Source organism: Carya illinoinensis, chromosome 6 (genome assembly GCF_018687715.1).
Source record: "Carya illinoinensis cultivar Pawnee chromosome 6, C.illinoinensisPawnee_v1, whole genome shotgun sequence".
In the NCBI taxonomy this organism is placed as follows: domain Eukaryota; kingdom Viridiplantae; phylum Streptophyta; class Magnoliopsida; order Fagales; family Juglandaceae; genus Carya; species Carya illinoinensis.
This window is the reverse complement of record NC_056757.1, coordinates 2,234,698-2,257,821: the sequence shown is the minus strand read 5'-3', so window position 1 is coordinate 2,257,821 and position 23,124 is coordinate 2,234,698. Positions and strand designations below refer to the sequence as shown.

The 23,124-nt window shown below is 35.3% G+C and overlaps 1 protein-coding gene across 6 annotated transcripts; it reads left to right on the top strand.

Annotated features, from left to right (window-relative positions):
* Positions 1–7,264: 7,264 nt before the first annotated feature.
* On the top strand, positions 7,265–21,769 carry LOC122312965 (glutamate synthase [NADH], amyloplastic-like). 6 transcript variants are annotated; one of them, XM_043127647.1, is made up of 22 exons: positions 7,265–8,281; positions 8,613–8,732; positions 9,401–9,514; positions 9,653–9,805; positions 10,448–10,548; positions 10,664–10,760; positions 11,233–11,342; positions 12,216–12,319; positions 12,452–12,631; positions 12,725–13,050; positions 13,145–13,215; positions 13,317–13,786; positions 13,907–14,776; positions 15,146–15,300; positions 15,654–15,815; positions 16,101–17,699; positions 18,285–18,503; positions 18,874–19,142; positions 19,394–19,699; positions 19,822–20,089; positions 20,560–20,817; positions 21,054–21,769. In XM_043127647.1, exons 1-22 carry the CDS (start codon positions 7,886–7,888, stop codon positions 21,351–21,353), a joined length of 6,648 nt encoding a protein of 2,215 aa, XP_042983581.1. In that variant the 5' UTR covers positions 7,265–7,885; the 3' UTR covers positions 21,354–21,769. The 6 variants fall into 6 exon arrangements, with proteins under 6 accessions (XP_042983581.1, XP_042983580.1, XP_042983579.1 ...); XM_043127646.1 differs by having other exon boundaries at positions 12,725–13,065; positions 18,288–18,503; XM_043127645.1 differs by having other exon boundaries at positions 12,725–13,065.
* The last annotated feature ends 1,355 nt before the right edge of the window (positions 21,770–23,124 follow it).

Sequence of the window (23,124 nt, the reverse complement as noted above, 5' to 3'; positions counted from 1 at the left end):
TTTTTGGTGAATCTCTTGTATTTATTGTGTTGATCATATGTCAGAACTAACTGCCATAATTTATCTAAATAATGTCTTATGTCATTGATATGCCAAAACATGGGTGAAGGTTAATACTAATAAAGCAAATATTTATTCGGAACTAAAACATGGGTGAACGTTTATACCACATAGGCCCGGATTGGTTACACAATATAAAAAATCTCATTTCATCTCAACTCATCATTACAATTTTTTCAAATTCTCATATAAAATATAATAAACAATTTAACTTTTTCAAATCCCAATACAAAATTAATATTAAAAAATTATATTATAACAATATTTTATTCATTACTATTTAAAACATTTCATCTCATCTGTATAACCAAACGGGACTTTAAGCAAATATTGAAGGTTTATGCCAAAACATGAGTGCTGGGTTGTGGGTTAGCTCGGGTTCGGGTTGTTGGCGAGGGGTCTGCTACTTCTCACTTGCAACGTGCAAGTCTTGGAATTGAAAGGGAGGATTGAGGGGAGAGAGCTAGATTGTGGGCAACGGGATTTTTTAGGGAAAAAAAATGATGACATGGCATTGTGCCACGTTAGTGTGTGTAATTCATTTGTATCCCTATCATTTATTATTTTTAAAAGATAATTAACAACGTGACAAATAATAAAAACTTTAATTATTTTTATAAAAAGTAGATAAATCTAAAACTTATATGAAAAAAATTATTTTTTTAATGGTACACTTTTTCAAAGAGCTTGCACGAGACTTGTACACATCAAGACTATATCTAGGTGTAATAATTTTATCACTTTGGTCATATTCAAAATGTTTAATGAGTTAGTATATAAGAATAAATATTTTTGAAAACTTTAACACCACACACCATCTACGTGATATAATTTAATTTGTAAGATAAATTTTAAAATTTAAATTTTACAAATTAAACCATGTAATATAAATGTTGTGTGGTGTAAAATGTCTCAAATAGCAATATTGGATATATAAATCTTTCGTTTATATAATACCGCGAAATTCTTTGAGCTCCAAATAGGCTTGGAGTTGGGATAAAGAAATGTAAAATGGCCTCTCGCTTTCTACAGTCCAAACTAAGCCCAACCCTATTGGATAAGCACTACCCCAATTGACCTAATTCGTCTCTAGGAAGAATACAAGACCCACTTGCACTACAACTTAGAAAATGAATGGAACAGAACGAAAAAATGAAAGGAAATGAATGGATTGGGATTGATGGAATGAGTATATTGAATGAAAATGACAATAATGAAATGAATAAAATCTTTCTTGTTTTGGTGTTCTAAAATTAAATTAGAATGGAATGGAAAAGATTGGAAAGTAACTAACCTTATTTAGAAGTTAATAATAAAAATGAATTAAATGAATGTTTACTATCATGACCTTTTCTTATTTATTCTTTAATTTGAATATTGTAATTTATTGAAATGAACTTAAATATTAATATTTTCATTTAATAATTATATGGATGTACTTTAAAATATAATTTTCCCTTGATAATTATATGAATATGGAATTCTTTCGCAATCAAATAATAAAAGTTTATACTATGGATCCTTTTCACTAGATCTGAACCCAAATGAACGAAGCATTTATAAAAATGCATGCCCAAAATTTTATGAAATTGGAATTCTTTCAAATTTCTTTAAATAAATACAAAAAAAAAAAAAAATTGTTTTAAAAAATAAAGCTAATATTACTTTTCAATATTCTTGATTTTTTTTTTTATCATGATCTTTAGTTGGTAACACCAATTGGTGTAACATATACTAATTAATCATTTAAATAAAAAAATTATTAAAAATATGATATAATACATGAATTATTAACAGACTAGCTAGTTGTATATATAATAGGATGATATGGACTAGGTTATTATTTTAGACGACGACCTTACCCACGCATGGAGCAACATGCACGCATGAGATGACATGATCAGTGTCTCTTTTTGCATCTGACCCTTACAATCTTGGAAGAATCGAGTAATATTATATCCAACGTCTCCTCATCCGATTGAACGGATAAAACCTGATCTCCTTTTATACATATAATATATATATATATATATATATATATATATATATATATATTAGATTAATTGACCAACCGCCTCCATAATTCTAAAAAATAATTGTGATTTTATTCAAGAAAAATTAGTATTTGTAAAGAATTTTTTGTAATAAAAATGACTATTTGTGATGAAAATAATCTTATTTTAACTTGAAATAATATTCATTTTGTTGGAAATAACTGGTTATAAATATACAGTTTTCTTACAGTAAATTTTAATTTTTTTTTTTTAAAGGAAAAGTTTGACATTATAATGTACATGATGCAGTTTGCTGATCGATCGTCTAATTAAGCAGCTAGTTTCGGCCTGATTGGTATAAATACGCAATGCCCATGGGATCATGCCAACCAGCACACAGACAGTAAGTAATACGTCAATTGTCACGTTTCATGTCTCCTCCAAATTAATATATATACTGATCATCATGATGCTTCGAGAAGCCGCGTCCATTTGTTATATATTAATGTATATCATGCGTAGTTTTCTTCTTGTTTTCGTTATTTTTTATGTTCATGTACATGCATGTTGCTGATGAGCTGACGATTCTCTATCCTTCTTTTCGACAGAAATTATGCTCATAAGAAGGTGAAATAAAACGATATATATATATATATATATATAGAGAGAGAGAGAGAGAGAGAGAGAGAGAGAGAGAGAGAGAGAGAGAGAGAGATTAGGAAATTAGCAATGTCCTAATTTCCCCCTAATTTTCGTCCTTAATTAATAATTAGGACCCACTTGCATGCAAAATTAGATGAGAATGATATCCTAATCCTTCTAAGTTCTACCTATTTCTTTTATTAAAAAAAATATTAAAATTAAATCAGATATATATATATATTAATATTGTTTTGCAGGCTAGCTATATATATGCCTGATCGATGATCATGGTCCCATGCATGCATCTAAATAATTAAACATTGAATTATAACTACTATGATCGATCGATTTCTTGAGCATGGTAATGAATAATATTATTATATATATTGGCTAATTTATATAATAATATATTGATATAAGCAAAGATGGTCATGAATCATTAATTGCATTGTTTTATATCATATGACGGATCCAGCTTTTACATTAATGTTTTGTTTGGACCACCTGGCCGTTTATGTGTCACGATTAATATTAATATATAATATATAAATTAATTAAAGGAATCAAGCGGAGTCTACAAGAGATTATTGAGAGAGAGAGAGAGGGGATTCCACCTCATGATTTTATTTTATCTCATAATTAAAATTTTTTTAAATTTTCATATAAAATATAATAAATAATTCAACTTTTTTAAATTTTAAAATAATAATAATAATATTTTATTTAATTTTTATCTTTCATCTAAAACTATTTTATCTTATCTTGAATTCAAACGAAAAATTCATTTTCTTTATTCGTTAGTAAAAGATATACGAGGAATTAATTAAACTACTTGAAAAGCCGCACGCGGAAACCAAGTCGTGGGTCGGTCGATCGAACAAATAATTAGTGATCGGTACTAATGTTTGTTAATTACCATATGCCAAAGCATTAATCACAATATAATATATATTATCAGCCTAATATCATTATACTAATCTTAAAATTTTGTGATCATATATATAAAAGATAGATTGTACAGATCATGCAAAATATTATGTCAATATCCGATCATATAAAAAATTTATGTACAATCATTTTTACGTATTTTTTGCGCATTCCACTAATATAATTTAATTGCATCACTTTTTTTAATATAAAATAACTATTTTATCACATTATTATAAGAGTACCACTCTATAATTTAGAGAATTCATGTACGTCCTCGATCGATGAATATATTAATTAGGTCGATTTGTATATTTTCTTAGTCAAGAAACATGCATGTGAATTAATTACTTTTCAATAACATTTTCATCTAATTAACCCATTGATCAAGCATGAAACTAGGGGCAGGTCAGGCCAACAATGCACCAATCAAAATGAAATAAAGATAAATGATATTTACAATTATAATTATGTAAGCGTTGCACAGTCTTTTTTTAAAAATTAAATTAATATGAGATCTATATAAAAAAAATTAATTTTTTAATTATAGACTCTACTTTTTTTCAAAACGATTGTATGATATTTATATATTTCATAATTATATGTAATATTATTATGTATGTCACTGTCTAATCCTTGAATGATAAACTTGAATTATTGGATCTAGGGAACGAAAAGCCAATAGATGCAACAACTATGAGTGTAGCTAGTTTGGGTCCAGATCGATGACCATCTTCACATGCAGCTCAAACTTAATTTTCATGTGCAGTAGAAGACATTATATTGCATGGATAATGCATGGGTTCCTTCTGACGTACGTGTAAACCTAAAATGACATCTTTTTTGTTTGCACCGGAGTAAGAGAGCACACAATTTTTATATTTTTATCATTTTTGTTTCCATTTTCGGATGAAATTGGTAACTGCAGCCACACCCTCGTCACGTGTCGCGTTGTACGTTGTAATTATCTCCTTGATTCAAATTTAAACTAAAGAGAGGGGACAGCCGTGAATCGAGGGAAATATAAATTCTTTCAAAAGGCAAAAACAGTCCCTGCTCCTCAGAAGGTATGCATCCGTACATATCGGCAACTTGATAATCAGATTCCTTATAATAAATGAAAAACACAAATTATTATATAAGATGTTATATCTTTATTATATAATAAATAATTATTTAATAATAATAAATATACTATATCTTATATAGTAGAATAAAAATAAAATAATAATATAGATTATAAAATTTTCTTCTTTAAATTAAATTATCATCGTGATGAACTATATTATGTAAGATTATACGTTATTTGTTATGTAAATTACTGATTAGGTAACAAAAGTAATACTTGTGATTCAATTTCTTCTAGGCACATTAATTCATTTCAACATATATAATTAGTGAAAAAAAAGGGAAAAGAAGGGTTGAAAATTACTTCTATACTTAAATCTTAATTTCAACATGATATAAATGAGTGAGCAAGAATGTAAATAACGAGATAATAATACCAAAACAATTCAATTAATAATATCAGCTGTAATATTAATAACTTGATAATAAGTTATACTTACTAGCTTTTAAAATCAAGAAATTCTGTAAATTAATATGAATTTATTTGATACTTTACATCTTACTTAGTTTGTAATAAAATTTATGAAATAAGTATAAAAATTACATAAAATTTAGTAAACTTGTTGGCCAGATTATTGATTATAAGGTGATAAAAACGACATGAAGAAATAGCTTAAGTTGGAAGTCATAAATTACCATTAATAATTCTAATCAGATTAATTATGCTTAATAGAATTAATATATTGGAGGGACCATCCCAACCGGAGGGCCTTGGAGCATATAAAAAGGGTTTATAATACATTAAACACTAAAAAATCCAGAATTTGAGTCCGACATGAGCCCAAAAGTCACGAAGGGATAAATAAAAAGAATTTAAAAAGCGACATACATGGCGCTACCTTTAATGGAAGGATAAAAATAGTAAGAAGTGATATAATATTCAAAATCCTAAGTCTTGATCTGTGCCGATAAATTTTGGATGAGATATATACAGCAAACGAACCTATATATACAAGCAATCTTTAAGGTTTAAAAAAATAATCTTTCTGAACTGACTTGAGCATCGAAGTGTTTGCAAGATGAGCCCTCTCGAGTTTTATAGAAGAGGAACGGCTGAATTATGAGATATTATAAATGAGACACGTCCCAAACATACATATTTGAGATTACAGTGAGAAATATAGTTTATAATTTATATAAGTTAAGTAATAAGTTCTATTATTAAAATATTATTTATTATTTAGTAATCAAATGTTTAAAATACTTTTAAATATATTACGTTTGTTTGTAAATAAATTAAAAAAATATTTTTTAAAATAAAAATGATGATTATTTAAAATTTTTAAAATTATAATCATATTTTTAAAATTATAATTATTTTAAAATTATATAGATATTTTCGTCTAGTGTTAATGTCATTAGTTATATTTTATTTTTCAACTTTTTCTGAAAGTGAAGAAAACATTTTCTTTTACCGTTGGCCGCATAAAACAGCAGGCACAGGCAGATCGGTTGTAAACTATTGGCCGCGTATGCCAGTAATGTAGTAATCATCGTTAAAAATTTAAAATACAATAATTATCCTTTTTATTTTTATTTTTTTATTATTGCCACGTTTTCGTCATTCATAGCGTCAGCCTTTTTCTCTTCCCCTAAAATACCCTCCTCGTAAAACGCCAATTTTCAGGTAATAAGTCAGCTTTTTAACGACAATTTTTTTAATATATAAGTCTACGGATGAAATGAAAATTGAAATTGAAATAATAAATAATAATTATAATAATAAAACATTTATCCTTTATAATGAATAAAGTTTTTATAATTTAATAGATTAAATTAAATCATGTAATTGGATAAATTTTTATATAAATTTTTTGTTTAAATCACATATTTCTTTAAATAATAATAATTAAAAAAAAATCAAAGCCACTCCTTTACGTGTAAATCAAATAAATAACACGTTCGAAGTCGCTAGGGGATACGACAGCCGCTCTTACCTTTTCATCTAAAATAAATAACACACTATGTTCGAAGTCCTCAGTTTCTTTTTTAATCGATTTTTATTAGTTACTTATTAAAAAAAAAAAGGTCCTCAGTTTCTTAAAAATTAAACAAAAAAAAATAAAAATCCTATGAGTTGGACCACCATGAGCGGCTGTCGCATGCCGCGTAAGGCTACTAACACGTGGCTATCCCGTAAATTCCAATCTGTCACCTCACCACATTTAATATATGAAAAAAAATTAGTTACCAACATAAATATTATGTCTTAATATATATATTAATTTAATGTAATTATAAAAAAATAAATTTTATTAAAAATAATATTAAATTAAATTTTAAATATAAAAAAATTAATATTAATATATAAATTAATATACTATTTATTTATATGTAATAAAACTCTTAAATATATATATATGTTTGTATAAAATAAATTAAGATAAAAATGCTGGAGTCGGACTGGGGTAATACTGTAATTACACATCTAGAGACGTGCGGACTGGTCCCTACCCTTCTGTCTTCGAAGTCTATAAAATCCACGTCTCCTCTCGCTTTTTCTCTCCCCTTTCGCGCTCTCTCTCTCTCTCTCTCTGTATCTCGTTCTGTACATTTTTTTTCCCTCTCTTGCATTTTCTATTTTTGTTTATTTTCCGCAGAAACCGGCGGTTGGTTGGGTTTGGCTCTTCCTCCAAACTCGAAAATCTCTGGCACCTGACAGGGGGATTCTCGTTTGCCAACTTGTAAAAAGGAACAACATATAAAGATTTTGTTTTGATTTCTTGTATGATTTAAACAAAAACACCTCTGCAGTCTCTCCGAATCAGTCGGATTTTTATTTACTTTTCGCTGGAATCATTCACGGAGCTGGAACAAGAAGCCGCCGTTATTATTTTGTGGAGAAGGAAGTTGGAACATTTAGATATGTGAATTTCTCGTTACGAAAAAACTGATTATAGCGGTGTGAAAATCTCCAACTTCCTAGTTCCTTATGTTTCTCGCGGGTTTGTGGGTTAATCCGCGTCAGACATTTTTATTTGAATTTTGAGTTTCATTACGTATCGGCTAATACTATATCCGAGTTTATTAACCTAAAAGAACTCAAATCTCTATACGAGTCATTTAATTTTATACTCTTAGTACCGTAGATTCGGGAACCCAACCGTTGTTGAATTCTCGGTGAATTTTCGTAAATGTCGACGAGCTCGGGCTCCTTTCTCCAGCTCCGGACCGGTTCATTCTGTGCTCTGCCCTTACTTAACAAGCCCTCAAACCAACAACCGAAACTCAATGTAGCTCCGAGAGTTCCGACTACCCGGTTTAATACGCGATGCATTGCGGCGAAGAAGTTGGTGAATGTGACAGACAAGAGATTCCTCGGGACGCGATTGCGGGCGCCCGGGTTGGAAAGGGTTCAACTTTGGCGGTCGGACGGGCCCGGAAGGTCGCCAAAGCTCACGTTCGTCGTCCGCTCGGCGTTATCCGCTGTTCCGGAGAAGCCGCTCGGGCTGTATGACCCGTCGTTCGATAAGGACTCGTGTGGGGTCGGTTTCGTCGCGGAGTTATCAGGCGAAAGTAGCCGCAAAACAGTAAGGATATAATTTGTATTATGCATGTATTCACGTTTTGATGGAGGGGGATGCGAAACTGTACACTTACTGTGCTTTTAGCAATGAATTTTATGTCTGTATGTTTGCATGTAGTTAGGTTTGTCTGTGGTCTCTCTTTGTATTTAGATTTTTTGCATGTGATTTCTATGAATTGTGTTTTAGGAGATTTTGAAGTTGTTTTTGTGATCCTTCTTTGCGTGTATGTGTGTTTCATTGGGTATCGGTATTTAGGTTGAATATTCTGGATTTGTGGGTGACGGTGAATTTGTGTTCTGAGGTTCGTGTTATTGTTGTGTTTTCTTTTTCGTAGGTTACGGATGGTGTGGAGATGTTAGTACGAATGTCACACAGAGGTGCTTGTGGCTGTGAAACCAACACTGGCGACGGGGCCGGAATTCTTGTCGGCCTTCCTCACGAGTTCTATCAAGAGGTTTTTTGTTTTTTTAAAGTTTTTTTCTTTTTCGGTTCCCTTTGCTGGTTTCTGTTTACTTTGACAGGTTTTTTTTTTGGTTCGTTGAAGGGTAATGATAGGGCTTACAATCACCTTAGCATATCTTTACTACTCTTAGTATATATATTTTTTTCATTATTTTATTTTAAATATTTTTTTAACATCTTTAATTATTAAAAAAATTTAAATAATATATAATTTTATTTCTTAATTATTCAGTAAAAAAAAAATAAATAGAAGAGTAGTAAAATGGTGGGAAGACTATCGTTATTCTGCTTTAAATGGCACTGGAATTATTTTCCACCAATAATGGAGTTTTTTCCCTTTTTGTTAAAATCCTTGAAATACTATCTTATCGACGAGAGTAATTTTTCCCCTTAAATTTTATATTTTTTTATGAGGGAACATAATCCCTCATATGGAGCCTGGGGGACAAATTAGCCTCGAGGAATATTTATCATATTTCTGGATGATCAAATCGAAGTACCTCATATACCTGTGGTTCTGTCTTTTGAGTATATCTGTGATTCGTAATTAATAAACTGGTCTACCTTAGTTGAGTTCGGTTTTTTTCCTAATACTATTCTTACATTCGTAGTTGGGATAGAAAATTCTTTATTAATCGTTCTTGGGGTGCATTTTTCCAGGTTGCCAAGGATCATGGGTTCGAGCTTCCACCACCGAAGGAATATGCCGTTGGCATGTTCTTTTTGCCCAAATCTGAGAGTCGAAGAGAAAAAAGCAAAAATGTATTTACAAAGGTGATTTTTGATTTCGGAAATTTTGCTTTATTTGGATTGAGTTTCCTTTACTACTTCTCTTCTTCTCATGCGTGTTTCTTCTATGTTCTTCCGTTTCGATGGAAATTATTGAAGAGAAAACCTTTTCTTGTGTTGAAGGTTGCGGAGTCTCTTGGGCATACTGTACTTGGATGGCGACCTGTGCCAACAGATAACAGAAAATTGGGGAAGTCTGCATTGCAGACAGAACCTGTGGTCGAGCAAGTGTTCCTTACCCCCATTCACGGGTCACATGTTGATTTGGAGCAGCAGGTCGGGTGCCGTATCTTATATTCTTCAAGTCGGTTAGGTTTAATAAAATGGGAAAGCATGCTTATTTTGCAGTATTGCTAGGATGAGGTTTTCTAAATCAAATCATAGTCTTGCTTGTTAATCATTTTTTCGAACAAAGCATGTCTCCAAGTAGAAAACTTAGAGAAATTAATATGTTAAAAAATATTTGTATGATTCAATGATTCTAACAGTCAAACTAATAAAATATCTTAATAAATGGAAGAAGCAGGGATTTGATTATTTGTGGTTTAGTTTATTCCTTCTTGTTAATGTTGGAACATTAACCCATTCTTGGTTTACACTTTTCAAAACTTTTTTCAAAAAAATTTCCAACTTCAATTCAAACATCATCAATCTCAAAAAAATTTCTATTTCAACATTTCATTCGAACATTTACCTAGATTTCAATGAAAGTAAAACACCAAAATCAAAACTAACTTTTATAATAACCAAAAAAAAAAAAAAAACTATTTGAAAAAAATTATATTTAAACAACACTCTTTAAGTATCCACTTCCACAAAACCCAATATAGGATGTATTAAAAAACATTATTCAAAATGTCCCATCTGCTCTTACCATAAGCACCCTAAAATAGCATTCTCCCATTGCTTTCTTCACAGATGTACATATTGAGGAGGGTTTCAATGGTTGCTATACGAGCTGCACTAAACCTTGAACATGGTGGTGCTAAGGATTTCTATATCTGTTCCCTTTCCTCAAGGTGGGCTTTTTGAAAGCTCTATTATTTTCCAATTTCCATAGAATCTAGGTAGCATATAATCTAGGTTCTTTGCTTTTTGCAACCAGATTGTTGTATCTTTCCCTGTTTTTTTCAGGACCATTGTTTACAAAGGTCAGTTAAGGCCAGATCAGTTGAAGGATTATTATTATGCGGACATTGGCAATGAAAGGTTTACAAGCTACATGGCCCTGGTAAATATATTATCCATCCACTTCTTTTCTCCATCTGCTAACTATACACTCCAACAAATAGCATGGGAACAACCGGTAACTGAAGAGGTGCAAGGTTGAGGAATGACTTCTGAGGTATTGAGGTTTGCATGATCTCTTAAGGTCTTCCACTCCCTTGATTACTTTTTGAGTTTGGATGCTGGATTAGACACATTAGGTGAGTTGGTTAGAAAGCTTCATTATCAAGATATTCATGCTTGCAGAAACACAGTGCAGTGTTCCTTGTGATCAGTTGTTGGGGATGAAAATTTCAATTGAATTGTGGGATGGAAATTGTGTTGGTTAAACTAGCTTAGGGTATCCAAGCATTATAGTGTCATGCAATCTGAGTGCCTGAATAGAATTTCATGCTGTTTCCAAATCAATTTCTTTTGTGGATATGGCGGATGGGATTGCCCCTGAAAATCTCGACTTTTTTTTATTTATGGTGCAGATACACTCTCGGTTCTCAACAAATACATTTCCTAGTTGGGATCGTGCTCAACCTATGCGTATCTTGGGCCACAATGGAGAAATCAACACACTTAGGGGCAACGTAAACTGGTATGATGTGGAGAAAGAGTTCGTTATGTTCTTAAGTGCGAGTCTTGTTCAATCAGTTTGATGTGATTGATATACTATGGGCACCATACTTATAAAAAAAGAAGTACTAGCAGCCCTTGATTTAGATACTATTTCTTAATTTCTTTTCAAGAATGCTTGTTTATGGCATAAGTTATTAATGATAATGTCATCTCTCAGAAAGCTTATTTGCTTATTCATTTTTGCCATGCTTGTCACCAGGTAGCCTGGTCAAGGTTGGTGATGTCATTGAAAGTTTACATTGATTGGATGCAAGATATTTGTTCTTGAAGTAAATTAATAAATAATCTTTAAGAAAACCCAGTTTTTTTTATCTGAATCTGCTTGCTTGTTGAGAAATATAAATGATAAGTGAGTTTTTAAGATATAATAGCTATTCATGCTGCTCAATTAATGGCTTCTTGTTCAGGCATGCGACATCCGGAAGATAAGAAAGACTTCTGGTCCTAAAAGTGATTTATATTGTTGCATTGTCTTTAAAGAAAATTTATTTTATACTGTTGCAGTGGTGAGGACAAGAAGCATTAGCAGGGCGGGGTGGGGGGATCAGTGTCGTTGCAAGTAATAAATAAGATCACTTTGAGAATCCACTTGCTATTGAAGTCAAGTTTGTTTATGACCCCATAACCTTGGTCTAAACATGTCTCCACTTTCCTACTTGCCAACCACCTGCTTGTGCTTTCTATCAATTCAAAAAATTTCTAAAACGTGTGAAAGAATTAAAAAGTTGTATTGTTGACTGTTGATAGTTTATGGTCAGCTGATTTTCTTCATTTTTTGTTGTTGAAAAGAACGATGAAAATGTAATGCTGACCTATTTTACATTGTACTTAGGATGAAGGCACGTGAGGGTCTGTTAAAGTGTGAGGAGCTTGGTCTCTCAAAGAATGAGTTAAAGAAGCTTCTACCCATTGTAGATGCCAGTTCATCTGATTCAGGTGAAGTATTAGCTTGTATCTTGCATGTATAAATATGGAGTTATATAAATTTAAATGGTGACAGGCATGATAAGTTTACACAGATTATCTTATCATATACTGACATGCTTTTTATGATTTTTCCTCTATTAGGAGCTTTTGATGGTGTCCTTGAGCTTCTAGTTCGAGCTGGCAGAAGTCTCCCTGAAGCTATCATGATGATGATTCCTGAAGCATGGCAAAATGACGAGAATATGGATCCTCATCGAAAGGCATTATATGAATACTTCTCTGCTCTGATGGAGCCATGGGACGGCCCAGCTCTTATAACATGTAAATAGTGTAAAAGTTTTTACACCAACTCCAAGAGTTTGCTTCATATTTCATCTAATTTTCTAGATTTTTATTTGTGTAAATCATTTGCAGTTACTGATGGCCGCTATCTGGGAGCAACATTGGATCGCAACGGGCTGCGACCTGGTCGTTTCTACGTCACCCACAGTGGACGAGTTATAATGGCCAGTGAAGTTGGTGTAGTAGACATTCCACCTGAAGACGTGTGTAGGAAAGGGAGACTAAACCCTGGCATGATGCTTTTGGTGGATTTTGAAAACCATATTGTTGTTGATGATGAAGCCTTGAAGCAGCAATACTCACTGGAAAGGCCTTATAGCGAGTGGCTTAAAAGGCAAAAAATTGAACTCAAAGACATAGTTGAATCTGTTCAGGAATTTCAAAAAGTCAATCCAGTTGTGAGTGTAATTCCGGTTAGTACTTTATGACTGTTCTCCTTGAGTTTCCTTTGTGGAAAATTCTCATTTGGGTTTGTGTACTTTGTAACTTTAGGCATCTGGAGATGATGATGGCTTGGAAAGCATGGGAATTCATGGTATATTGGCTCCATTAAAAGCTTTTGGGTGTGTAAATCCTTGTCCTGCATATGCTGCTGCATCTTTTATTTTCATTTTTTGCGCTTAAAAAGGACTTCATTTTTTCAATTTCTGGCTTCCCTATGCAGTTACACTGTTGAAGCCTTGGAAATGTTGTTGCTTCCCATGGCAAAAGATGGTGTAGAGCCCCTTGGATCAATGGGAAATGATACTCCCTTAGCTGTAATGTCTAACAGAGAAAAGCTCACTTTTGAATACTTCAAGCAAATGTTTGCTCAGGTGACGAACCCTCCAATCGATCCCATTCGGGAGAAGATAGTCACCTCAATGGAGTGCATGATTGGTCCAGAAGGAGACCTGACGGAAACCACTGAAGAACAGTGTCATCGACTCACACTAAAAGATCCTCTCTTATCCGTTGAAGAAATGGAAGCAATAAAAAAGATGAATTATAGAGGTTGGCAAAGCAAGGTTCTGGACATAACTTATTCGAAAGAACGAGGTAGGAATGGACTGGAGGAGACCTTGGATAGGATTTGTGCTGAAGCACATGATGCGATTAAAGAGGGTTATACCTTACTTGTGATTTCTGATAGAGGTATCACATTTTCTATTTTTTATTTGTTCATTTGATTGCTCAAGTTAACAGGATGCTGCATTCAACAGATACTTAATAGAAAACCTTGTTCTGATTTATTTATTTTTCCTGACTGAATAGCTTTCTCACCTAATCGCGTTGCGATAAGCTCCCTCTTGGCTGTTGGTGCCGTCCATCAACATCTTGTTAAGAAACTTGAGCGCACTCGAGTTGGGTTGATAGTTGAAAGTGCTGAGCCACGTGAAGTGCACCACTTCTGTACGCTTGTTGGGTTTGGTGCAGATGCTATATGCCCATACTTGGCTATCGAAACCATTTGGAGATTGCAAGTTGATGGAAAGATCCCAACAAAATCAAGTGGTGAATTCCACTCAAAGGAAGAGCTGGTTAGGAGGTACTTCAAAGCAAGCAACTATGGAATGATGAAGGTTCTTGCTAAGATGGGGATATCAACTTTGGCCTCTTACAAGGGTGCTCAGATATTTGAAGCTCTCGGTCTTTCGTCAGAAGTGACAGAGAGGTGCTTTGCAGGCACTCCAAGTAGAGTTGAGGGTGCAACATTTGAGATGCTTGCTTGTGATACACTTCATCTGCATGAGTTGGCATTTCCCTCTCGGTGCTTTCCTCCCAAAAGTGCGGAAGCTGTAGCACTGCCTAACCCAGGTGATTATCATTGGAGGAAAGGTGGTGAGATTCACCTCAATGATCCCCTTGCAATAGCAAAGCTACAAGAGGCTGCCCGAACCAACAGTGTTGCTGCCTACAAAGAGTACTCCAAGCTTATCCATAAATTGAATAAAGCCTGCAATTTGCGGGGGTTATTAAAATTTAAAGAGGCAAAGGTGAAAGTCCCTTTGAATGAAGTGGAACCTGCCAGCGAGATTGTCAAACGGTTCTGTACTGGGGCCATGAGTTATGGATCCATATCAGAGGAGGCTCACATAATCCTGGCTATTGCTATGAATAGAATTGGAGGAAAGTCGAATACAGGTTTGTTTCTTCACCCTGTATAACTTCCACATGGTTTTATTTGTAACTAAGGCACTTTTGTTGATGAGTGTCCTGTCAAGGTTTGCTAAATACCATAAATTTTTGTGATGATTGAATCAGGTTGTGGAATGATTTATTTTTGCATTGCTTACATGTTAAGAGTCTTATCAAGAATTTTCTTTATTTAACTATCAGAATATCTTATGCATGAATTTTCTTATTTTCTTTCTGAAAAAAAAAATACTAAATTCTAGCTTATGATTGGGATTCACTTTTTTAAAATTCAATTAGCTAAAGATGAAAGGTTGTCTATTGCCTATCCTAATGATATATTCAACTGATTGATTCTTGCTTTGATTTTTGCTGCAGGCGAGGGAGGTGAGCAGCCATCTCGTATGGAACCTCTTTCAGATGGTTCCATGAACCCAAAAAGAAGTGCAATTAAGCAGGTTGCGAGTGGAAGATTTGGAGTTTCAATTTATTATCTTACCAATGCTGATGAATTACAAATAAAAATGGCTCAGGTACCTGTTTGATATTTTACAATTGGAATTCCATTGTTTATATGAACAAGTGGCCAGCACTAGGACGGTCCAAATTTGGCCCTTTCCCTGGTGCACTGGTGCACTGCCATCGGATTTACTATTGTTTTAATCTGATAGAATTATAAACAGCTCTATATTTCAATTGGAACAGAGGTTCCTCTTGTTTATGAATCGACATTCATGGCAGATGCTGCTGTCTGTAAAGCACCTGTAGATGCGTTCACATCTTTAAATGATACTGAATTTTGGCATTTGTTGAAGTTGAGTATAGGCTGATTTTATTAAGTCTCTGTAATTAATATTGCTTGAACTTTGTCTAAATCAATTTGCAGGGGGCAAAGCCTGGTGAAGGAGGTGAACTTCCAGGTCACAAGGTCGTAGGAGAAATTGCGGTCACCAGGAATTCTACCGCTGGGGTGGGACTGATTAGTCCACCACCCCATCATGATATATATTCAATTGAAGACCTCGCCCAATTAATTCATGATCTTAAGGTATGTCTAGCTGTTTTTGCACTCATTAGATTGGTTTGTAATGAGCCAAACTTCATGTCTAGTTGAAGGCCATAACAGGCTACATCAGGTGTATCCCCTCTCCCTGCTCTCCTGGAAGGACTTATAAGTTGCTTCTTTGTAGAAATTTTCTTGCCTTTCCCCTTCATTTTGTCTGAGTAATGCTTGGCTATGCTTTCTAGGAGGCAAATGGGGTTTGAAATTTGAGTACTCTTTGTTCAATAATTGACTTGTGGGCAATCTGATACCTACCCTTTTGATTTATAGAACTCCAACCCAACGGCTCGAATTAGTGTGAAGTTGGTATCTGAAGCTGGTGTGGGAGTAGTTGCTAGTGGAGTAGTGAAGGGGCATGCCGACCATGTCTTGATCTCAGGTCATGATGGAGGTACAGGGGCCTCTAGATGGACGGGAATCAAGAATGCTGGGCTCCCGTGGGAACTTGGTTTGGCTGAGACTCACCAGACATTGGTTGCTAATGACCTTCGCGGTCGAACAGTTCTCCAGACAGATGGGCAGCTGAAAACGGGAAGAGATGTGGCCATAGCCGCTCTTCTTGGTGCAGAAGAATTTGGCTTCAGCACAGCACCTCTCATTACACTTGGTTGCATCATGATGCGGAAGTGCCACAAAAATACCTGTCCTGTTGGCATTGCCACTCAAGATCCAGTACTTAGAGGAAAGTTTGCTGGAGAACCGGAACATGTTATTAACTTTTTCTTCATGGTAGCAGAGGAAATGAGGGAAATTATGTCACAGTTAGGGTTTCGAACTGTAAATGAGATGGTTGGCCGTTCAGATATGCTTGAAGTTGATAAAGAAGTGATTAAGAACAATGAGAAGCTGGAGAATATTGATCTATCTCTTTTACTTAGACCTGCAGCTGAGCTTCGGCCTGAAGCGGCACAGTACTGTATCCAGAAACAGGATCATGGCTTGGACATGGCTTTGGACCAAAAACTTATTCCAATGTCCAAAGCTGCATTAGAAAAGGGTCTTCCTGTTTACATTGAAAATCCAATCTACAATGTGAACCGTGCTGTTGGAACAATGCTTAGCCATGAAGTGACTAAACGCTATCAAATGGCGGGGCTTCCTGCAGATACCATCCATATCAAATTCACTGGAAGTGCAGGTCAGAGCCTTGGAGCATTCCTCTGCCCTGGAATCACGCTTGAGCTTGAAGGTGACAGCAATGACTATGTTGGTAAAGGATTATCTGGTGGCAAGATTGTAGTTTATCCTCCAAATGAAAGCATGTTTGATCCCAAAGAAAACATTGTAATAGGTAATGTGGCTCTCTATGGGGCAACAAGTGGAGAGGCATATTTCAATGGGATGGCAGCAGAAAGATTCTGTGTACGTAATTCAGGGGCCAAGGCAGTTGTGGAAGGTGTAGGCGATCATGGATGCGAGTATATGACTGGTGGTACTGTTGTTGTGCTTGGAAGAACTGGTAGGAATTTTGCTGCTGGTATGAGTGGTGGCATTGCTTACATTCTTGATGTGGATGGAAAATTCCATTCTCGATGCAATCCTGAGCTTGTGGATCTTGATCAACTTGAAGAGGAGGATATCATGACTGTTAGAATGATGGTTCAGCAACACCAACGTCACACAAACAGCCAGCTAGCGAGAGAAGTACTTGCTAACTTTGAGAATCTTCTCCCTAAATTCATTAAGGTTTTCCCAAGGGAGTATAAACAGGCTCTTGCAAACATGAAAGCAGAGGAAGCCTCCAAGGAGGCTGTGGAAGGTGCTGGTAAAGAAGCTGAGGAAAAATATGAGGCTGAACTAATAAAAAAAGATGCTTTTGAAGAGCTAAAAAAGTTAGCAGCTGCATCTTTAAATGGGAATTCTAATCAGGTAATGCTCTTTTGATTGTAATTACCATGAACTTTTACTAGGATTTTTACCTGCTCCCTTCCCCCCTCGCTCTCATACGTGCATGGATGTAAGGATTTTTTTTACGTAGTAACATACATGTACATAAGAAATTTATAGTTAGCCGGACCATAAATCGTCTTTCGTACTGTTGATTTAATAATGTTATTCAGAACAAATAAAGGTTTGGTTTTTTTATTCATGATTTTGATGAGGTCAAAAGGAACTAAGCTTAAATAAGTGGATAGTTTTAGTCCTCAAAATGAACTAACTTTAAATGAGTCTTCTCTTGTACTTCAGCATTTCGGCCGCTTTTTATTGGTTGGTTTAGTTTTCTGGTTCACCTCAAAAGAATGATATTTCTTGAACCTGCTAGAACCTTTTCGGAACTTGTGAATTTTTAAGCTTTCATTTCACACTTCTTTGTCCCACTATTTTGTGGGGTGGTGGGAAGTAGGGGGAGGGCTCTGGAGTTCACTGGGATACTGCTTTGCTGTTTACTGGTAATGATTTTATTCGATGTTTATTTCATTTGTTTGATGCGATTTTTGTGTATATATTATGTAGAAGGCAGAAGAGGCTGAACCATTGAAGAGGCCTGCATGCGTTACTGATGCTATTAAACATCGAGGTTTTATTTCTTATGATCGTGAGGGTGTTCAATACAGGGATCCCAAGATCCGGATGAATGACTGGAAGGAAGTTATGGAGCAATCAAAACCTGGCGCACTTCTCAAAACTCAGTCTGCACGTTGCATGGATTGTGGTACTCCTTTCTGCCATCAGGTAATTTTCCCAGTTTGGAACTATATGCGACTGTTTTGTACATCTATTTAAAGCTTCGCATATAACCTCTAGGGATTGGCTCAAGTGGTAAAGGCCTTGGGCTTGGGGTATGCTCCACCTATGTCTAAGGTTCAAATCCCCTTGGGTGCAAACAATCTCTAAGGTTCATCGGACTGGGAGATTTTTCCCTTGAATTACCTGAGGTGCACTTGCGAGAAACTGCTTGTCAAGGGCTGTGCACCATCGGAATTAGTTGGGACATTGTTCCCGGACATCCAGTTGGGATGTTGTTCCCGCACATCCGGTGCCAATAAAAAAAAAAGTTTAGCATATACTTATTGATCACTTTAAGCTCCCTTTTCATTTGTAGGAGAATTCCGGATGTCCTCTTGGAAACAAAATACCTGAATTCAATGAGTTAGTGTACCAAAATCGATGGCGTGAAGCATTAGACCGGCTCCTTGAGACAAATAATTTCCCTGAGTTTACTGGCCGAGTGTGTCCAGCACCTTGTGAAGGTTCTTGTGTACTGGGCATTATTGAGAATCCTGTATCTATCAAGAGCATTGAGTGTGCGATTATAGACAAGGCATTTGAGGAGGGATGGATGGTACCACGACCTCCTCTCAAGAGAACTAGGTATGCCTTCTGGAAATCTATTGACAAGAAGTGGTATTTTCTTTCAAGTTTTCTATCTTGTTAAGTGAGGAGATTCTTTTTCCTTGACTGGTGCTCTTTGAAATGATTTCTCCTTGATTAAATCGTATGCTGACAGATAGTTTTTATTGTATTAGCCAGTCAGAATGGTCAACTTTTTGGATAGAGATTCTGTATGGATGGGTGCCTTACTTCCACCACATGAAAATAATTCAATGTGTATGACTGTGCAGGAAAAGAGTGGCTGTTGTTGGAAGTGGACCAGCTGGCTTAGCTGCTGCAGATCAGCTAAACAGAATGGGTCACACAGTGACGGTGTATGAACGCGCTGACAGAATTGGAGGTCTTATGATGTATGGTGTTCCGAATATGAAGGCTGACAAAGTGGATATAATTCAACGGCGAGTGAACCTTATGGCTGAAGAAGGTGTCAATTTTTTGGTTAATGCTAATGTTGGAACTGATCCGTTGTACTCTCTTGAACGTTTTCGAGAGGAAAATGATGCTGTTGTGTTGGCTGTTGGAGCCACAAAACCAAGGTAATTCATAGTAGGTGGAAAGATAGAGATTGTTGATTTGTATTCTTGTAGGGCATAATCACTAAGTTTTGTTTAGCTAAACTGTAGAACATGCTCAGAGTTTCTAGTTATTTTCTATGCAGGGACCTTCCTGTACCAGGACGGGAGCTATCAGGAGTCCATTTTGCAATGGAGTTTCTTCATGCAAACACCAAAAGCTTGCTTGACAGCAATTTACAGGATGGCAATTACATTTCTGCCATGGGAAAGAAAGTAGTGGTCATTGGTGGAGGTGACACTGGCACAGATTGCATAGGGACATCTATTCGGCATGGCTGTAGTAGCATCATAAACTTAGAGCTTCAACCTGAACCACCACAAACCAGGGCACCAGGCAACCCTTGGCCACAGGTTTTGACTTCTTTTTTCCCAATGTTTAGTTTATGGCACGTGTCAAGGCAGATAATTTTTTCTTTTAGTTTCTGTTAATACTGATTGCAACCATTAACTGTGATATGCTTATTTCTTGCTTTGCTTCTAGAAATCTAATTTGTTGATGGTCCTCTCATCATTAATATTTGCTCAACCATCTCAGTTATGTGCATATTGTTTACATCACTGTCAATGAATTTTGAACGAGATAATGACCTAATTTTTTGTTATCAATAAGTAAGAATTTTATTGATCATAGTAGGCACAGCCTAGTTTGGGACATATACAAGAGCGATAGCATGATTATCAAATGAAATAATGACTATTTGAAAGTATTATAATATATGTTGAGATATTCAGTTTTTAGTGTAAATACAAAGAAGGCAGACAATGAGGTAATTGTACTTGTTGATGCTCGTGTAATTAGTCCTTTTATTTTGTGATTGCAGTGGCCTCTTATATTCCGTGTAGACTATGGTCATCAGGAAGCTGCTTCCAAGTTTGGACAAGACCCAAGATCTTATGAGGTATTGACCAAGCGGTTTGTGGGAGATGAGAATGGTGCAGTTAAAGGAGTTGAAGTTGTACGTGTCCACTGGGAGAAGGATGCTAGTGGAAAGTTTCAATTCAAGGAAGTTGAGGGCTCTGAGGAGACTATCGAGGCTGACCTTGTCCTGCTAGCCATGGGATTCCTTGGCCCTGAGTCGGTTAGTTTCTTTACTTTGCTATACCCTTACAATTCCTCTGTAGAATGAAACAAGTGACCAAGTTGAGTTCCTTTCCTGGAGTAAAAGTCTTTGAGGACAAGCAAGTTTTGGCTAGTAATATTAGATAAGAATCAAGGAAATGTTGTTCCAAGTTATCTTGGGCTGATATTTAGAACTGGATTTGGATGTGTTTTAAGCACAGTTGCTCAGTGGTATTCTGCTCTTTGCTTTTTCAGATAGTAGCAGAAAAGTTGGGATTGGAGCGAGACAATCGATCAAACTTCAAGGCCGAGTATGGCCGTTTCTCAACCAATGTGGGTGGGGTCTTTGCGGCTGGTGATTGCCGGCGTGGCCAGTCCTTGGTGGTATGGGCAATATCTGAAGGCCGACAAACCGCTGCCCAGGTTGACAAATATCTTATAAGAGAAGAAAAAGGCCCTGCTGCTAGCCCTGTGATCCGGGATGATCTTACCAAGAGGCATCATGATCTTCCCAAGCTGCACCAAGACAGTAGCAAACACACAGTAATGACATAGCTGACCTCAATTTTTCCACCCCACCATTTGAAAGACGATGTATAGAGAAATTATTTGTAAATTGATCTTTCTCATGGTTGCCCACAAGTGTTGCTCAACTCCCAGTTCTCGACACAACACAAGCCCAGGGAATTTTGAGCAGGAGGAATAAGTAGGTTGCTTGAGGTGGCAAGGTTTTGCAGAAAGCAAGAAGTAGCTTCAATAGGGTCCGGGATAGGTTTTCATATATTATGTTCAATTTCTTTATTTTTAGTGTTTAAAGGTTCTATCCGTTTGCTGTTTGAAGTTTAGTTCATTTGGTTGTTTAAGAAATCATGTACAGTTTGTTTATGTTCAATTTCAGCATGCTTGAATCTGTATTCTTAGCACCGAGCTCTCTTGAGTTGAATAAAGTATAATATTTTTATTTCATTTTATTGATGTGTCTCAATATGAGATTTCAGATTTATTTTAGAATCTAACATATTACGTTAAGTTACATTAATTTGTAAGTTTAGTTTTATAAAATTTCTTTATAGACCAAGTGTTTGACTTGTACAAATGTAAGTAGGGAATCCAACGCTCCATTACAACCATTACTAGGGCTGTTATGTTGTGAATATTTTGGATAATAAATTATATATGTGCAAACACGTTGAGGCATGTTATGATGGACTCTTTCCTTATAGTAGATTTTGCCACCTCTAAATTTAAACGTGCACTAGGCTTCTTAACAATCTATTCTCAATATATAATAACGTAGGTTTCTGTTAATTTCTTTGTTGGTGTACATGATGACTTGCAAAATTTCGTATTGCAGATTTTACAAGATCGCTTGAGCAGAGGCTTTTGGCCGCTCGAGCTAATTCAGGCAGATTCAAACGCTCGACTTCCGCTCGACAGTGAGCTCGAGTGGGTTGCGAGAAAACAAAGATCGCTCGAGTGGAGACATTGGCCGCTCTAGCGAAATCAGATATAGTCAAACGCTCGATGTGCGCTCGATAGGACGCTCGAGCGAAATCAAGCAGAGTCGAACGCTCGATGTGCGCTCGACACCCCGCTCGAGCGAACATCGTATTTTGACAGATTGAGGGTTTTCCGCTGTCACACCATATAAAAGTGATTTTTCACTTTATGACTGTACTTTTTGATTGGAGAACACTTTTTGAGATAGAAAAACACAGATAGAAGGATTCAATTCATCTGTTTTGGAGAGGGAATTCCATATATTGCACGTACGTTGGAATCATACACGAGCACAGACGGGAGAAAAACATTGAATCAATTCCTTGAGTTTTTGAAGACGAGTTGCGGCTGCGAGGAGTATTTTTCAGCGTTTATTTTCTTCAAATATTCTCAGAACAATTATGGTGAATTCGTTTATGTTGAATTCCATTTCTAGTATGAGCTAAATTTTATTTATTCTAAGAAAACGATGTAACCTAGTTCCGAACTATGCTTGATTGTCTATGCTAATTTAAGACAATTCTGTCTTTGTTTATCTGATTTATTCTGAGTTTATTATTTCTAATTAACTGGCCATTGATTAGATGATATTTAATCTTGTGATTTGCTATCGAAAGAGGGAATCATAGGGTAGATCTTGAATATTTCAGCATAGGTGAATATAGAGATCGAAAAACTTGTATGAATCTATGTAGTATTTAAATCATTGATCTTATTACTTTCTTACTTTATTAATTTGCATATTCTTGTGGGAATTGATGAACAAGAATAATTTCCAATTGATTATCGAAAGAGGCTGTTGGATGAATTAGAAATTTGCTAATGA

Bases quoted from the DNA above. Each gene is read 5' to 3' on its own strand.
- LOC122312965 (XM_043127645.1), top strand. From the start codon at position 7,886: ATGTCGACGAGCTCGGGCTCCTTTCTCCAGCTCCGGACCGGTTCATTC. The intron at 10,761-11,232 runs GTAAATATATTA...TTTATGGTGCAG, and splicing joins TTACAAGCTACATGGCCCTG to ATACACTCTCGGTTCTCAAC. The intron at 19,700-19,821 runs GTAATTCATAGT...TTTTCTATGCAG, and splicing joins GTTGGAGCCACAAAACCAAG to GGACCTTCCTGTACCAGGAC.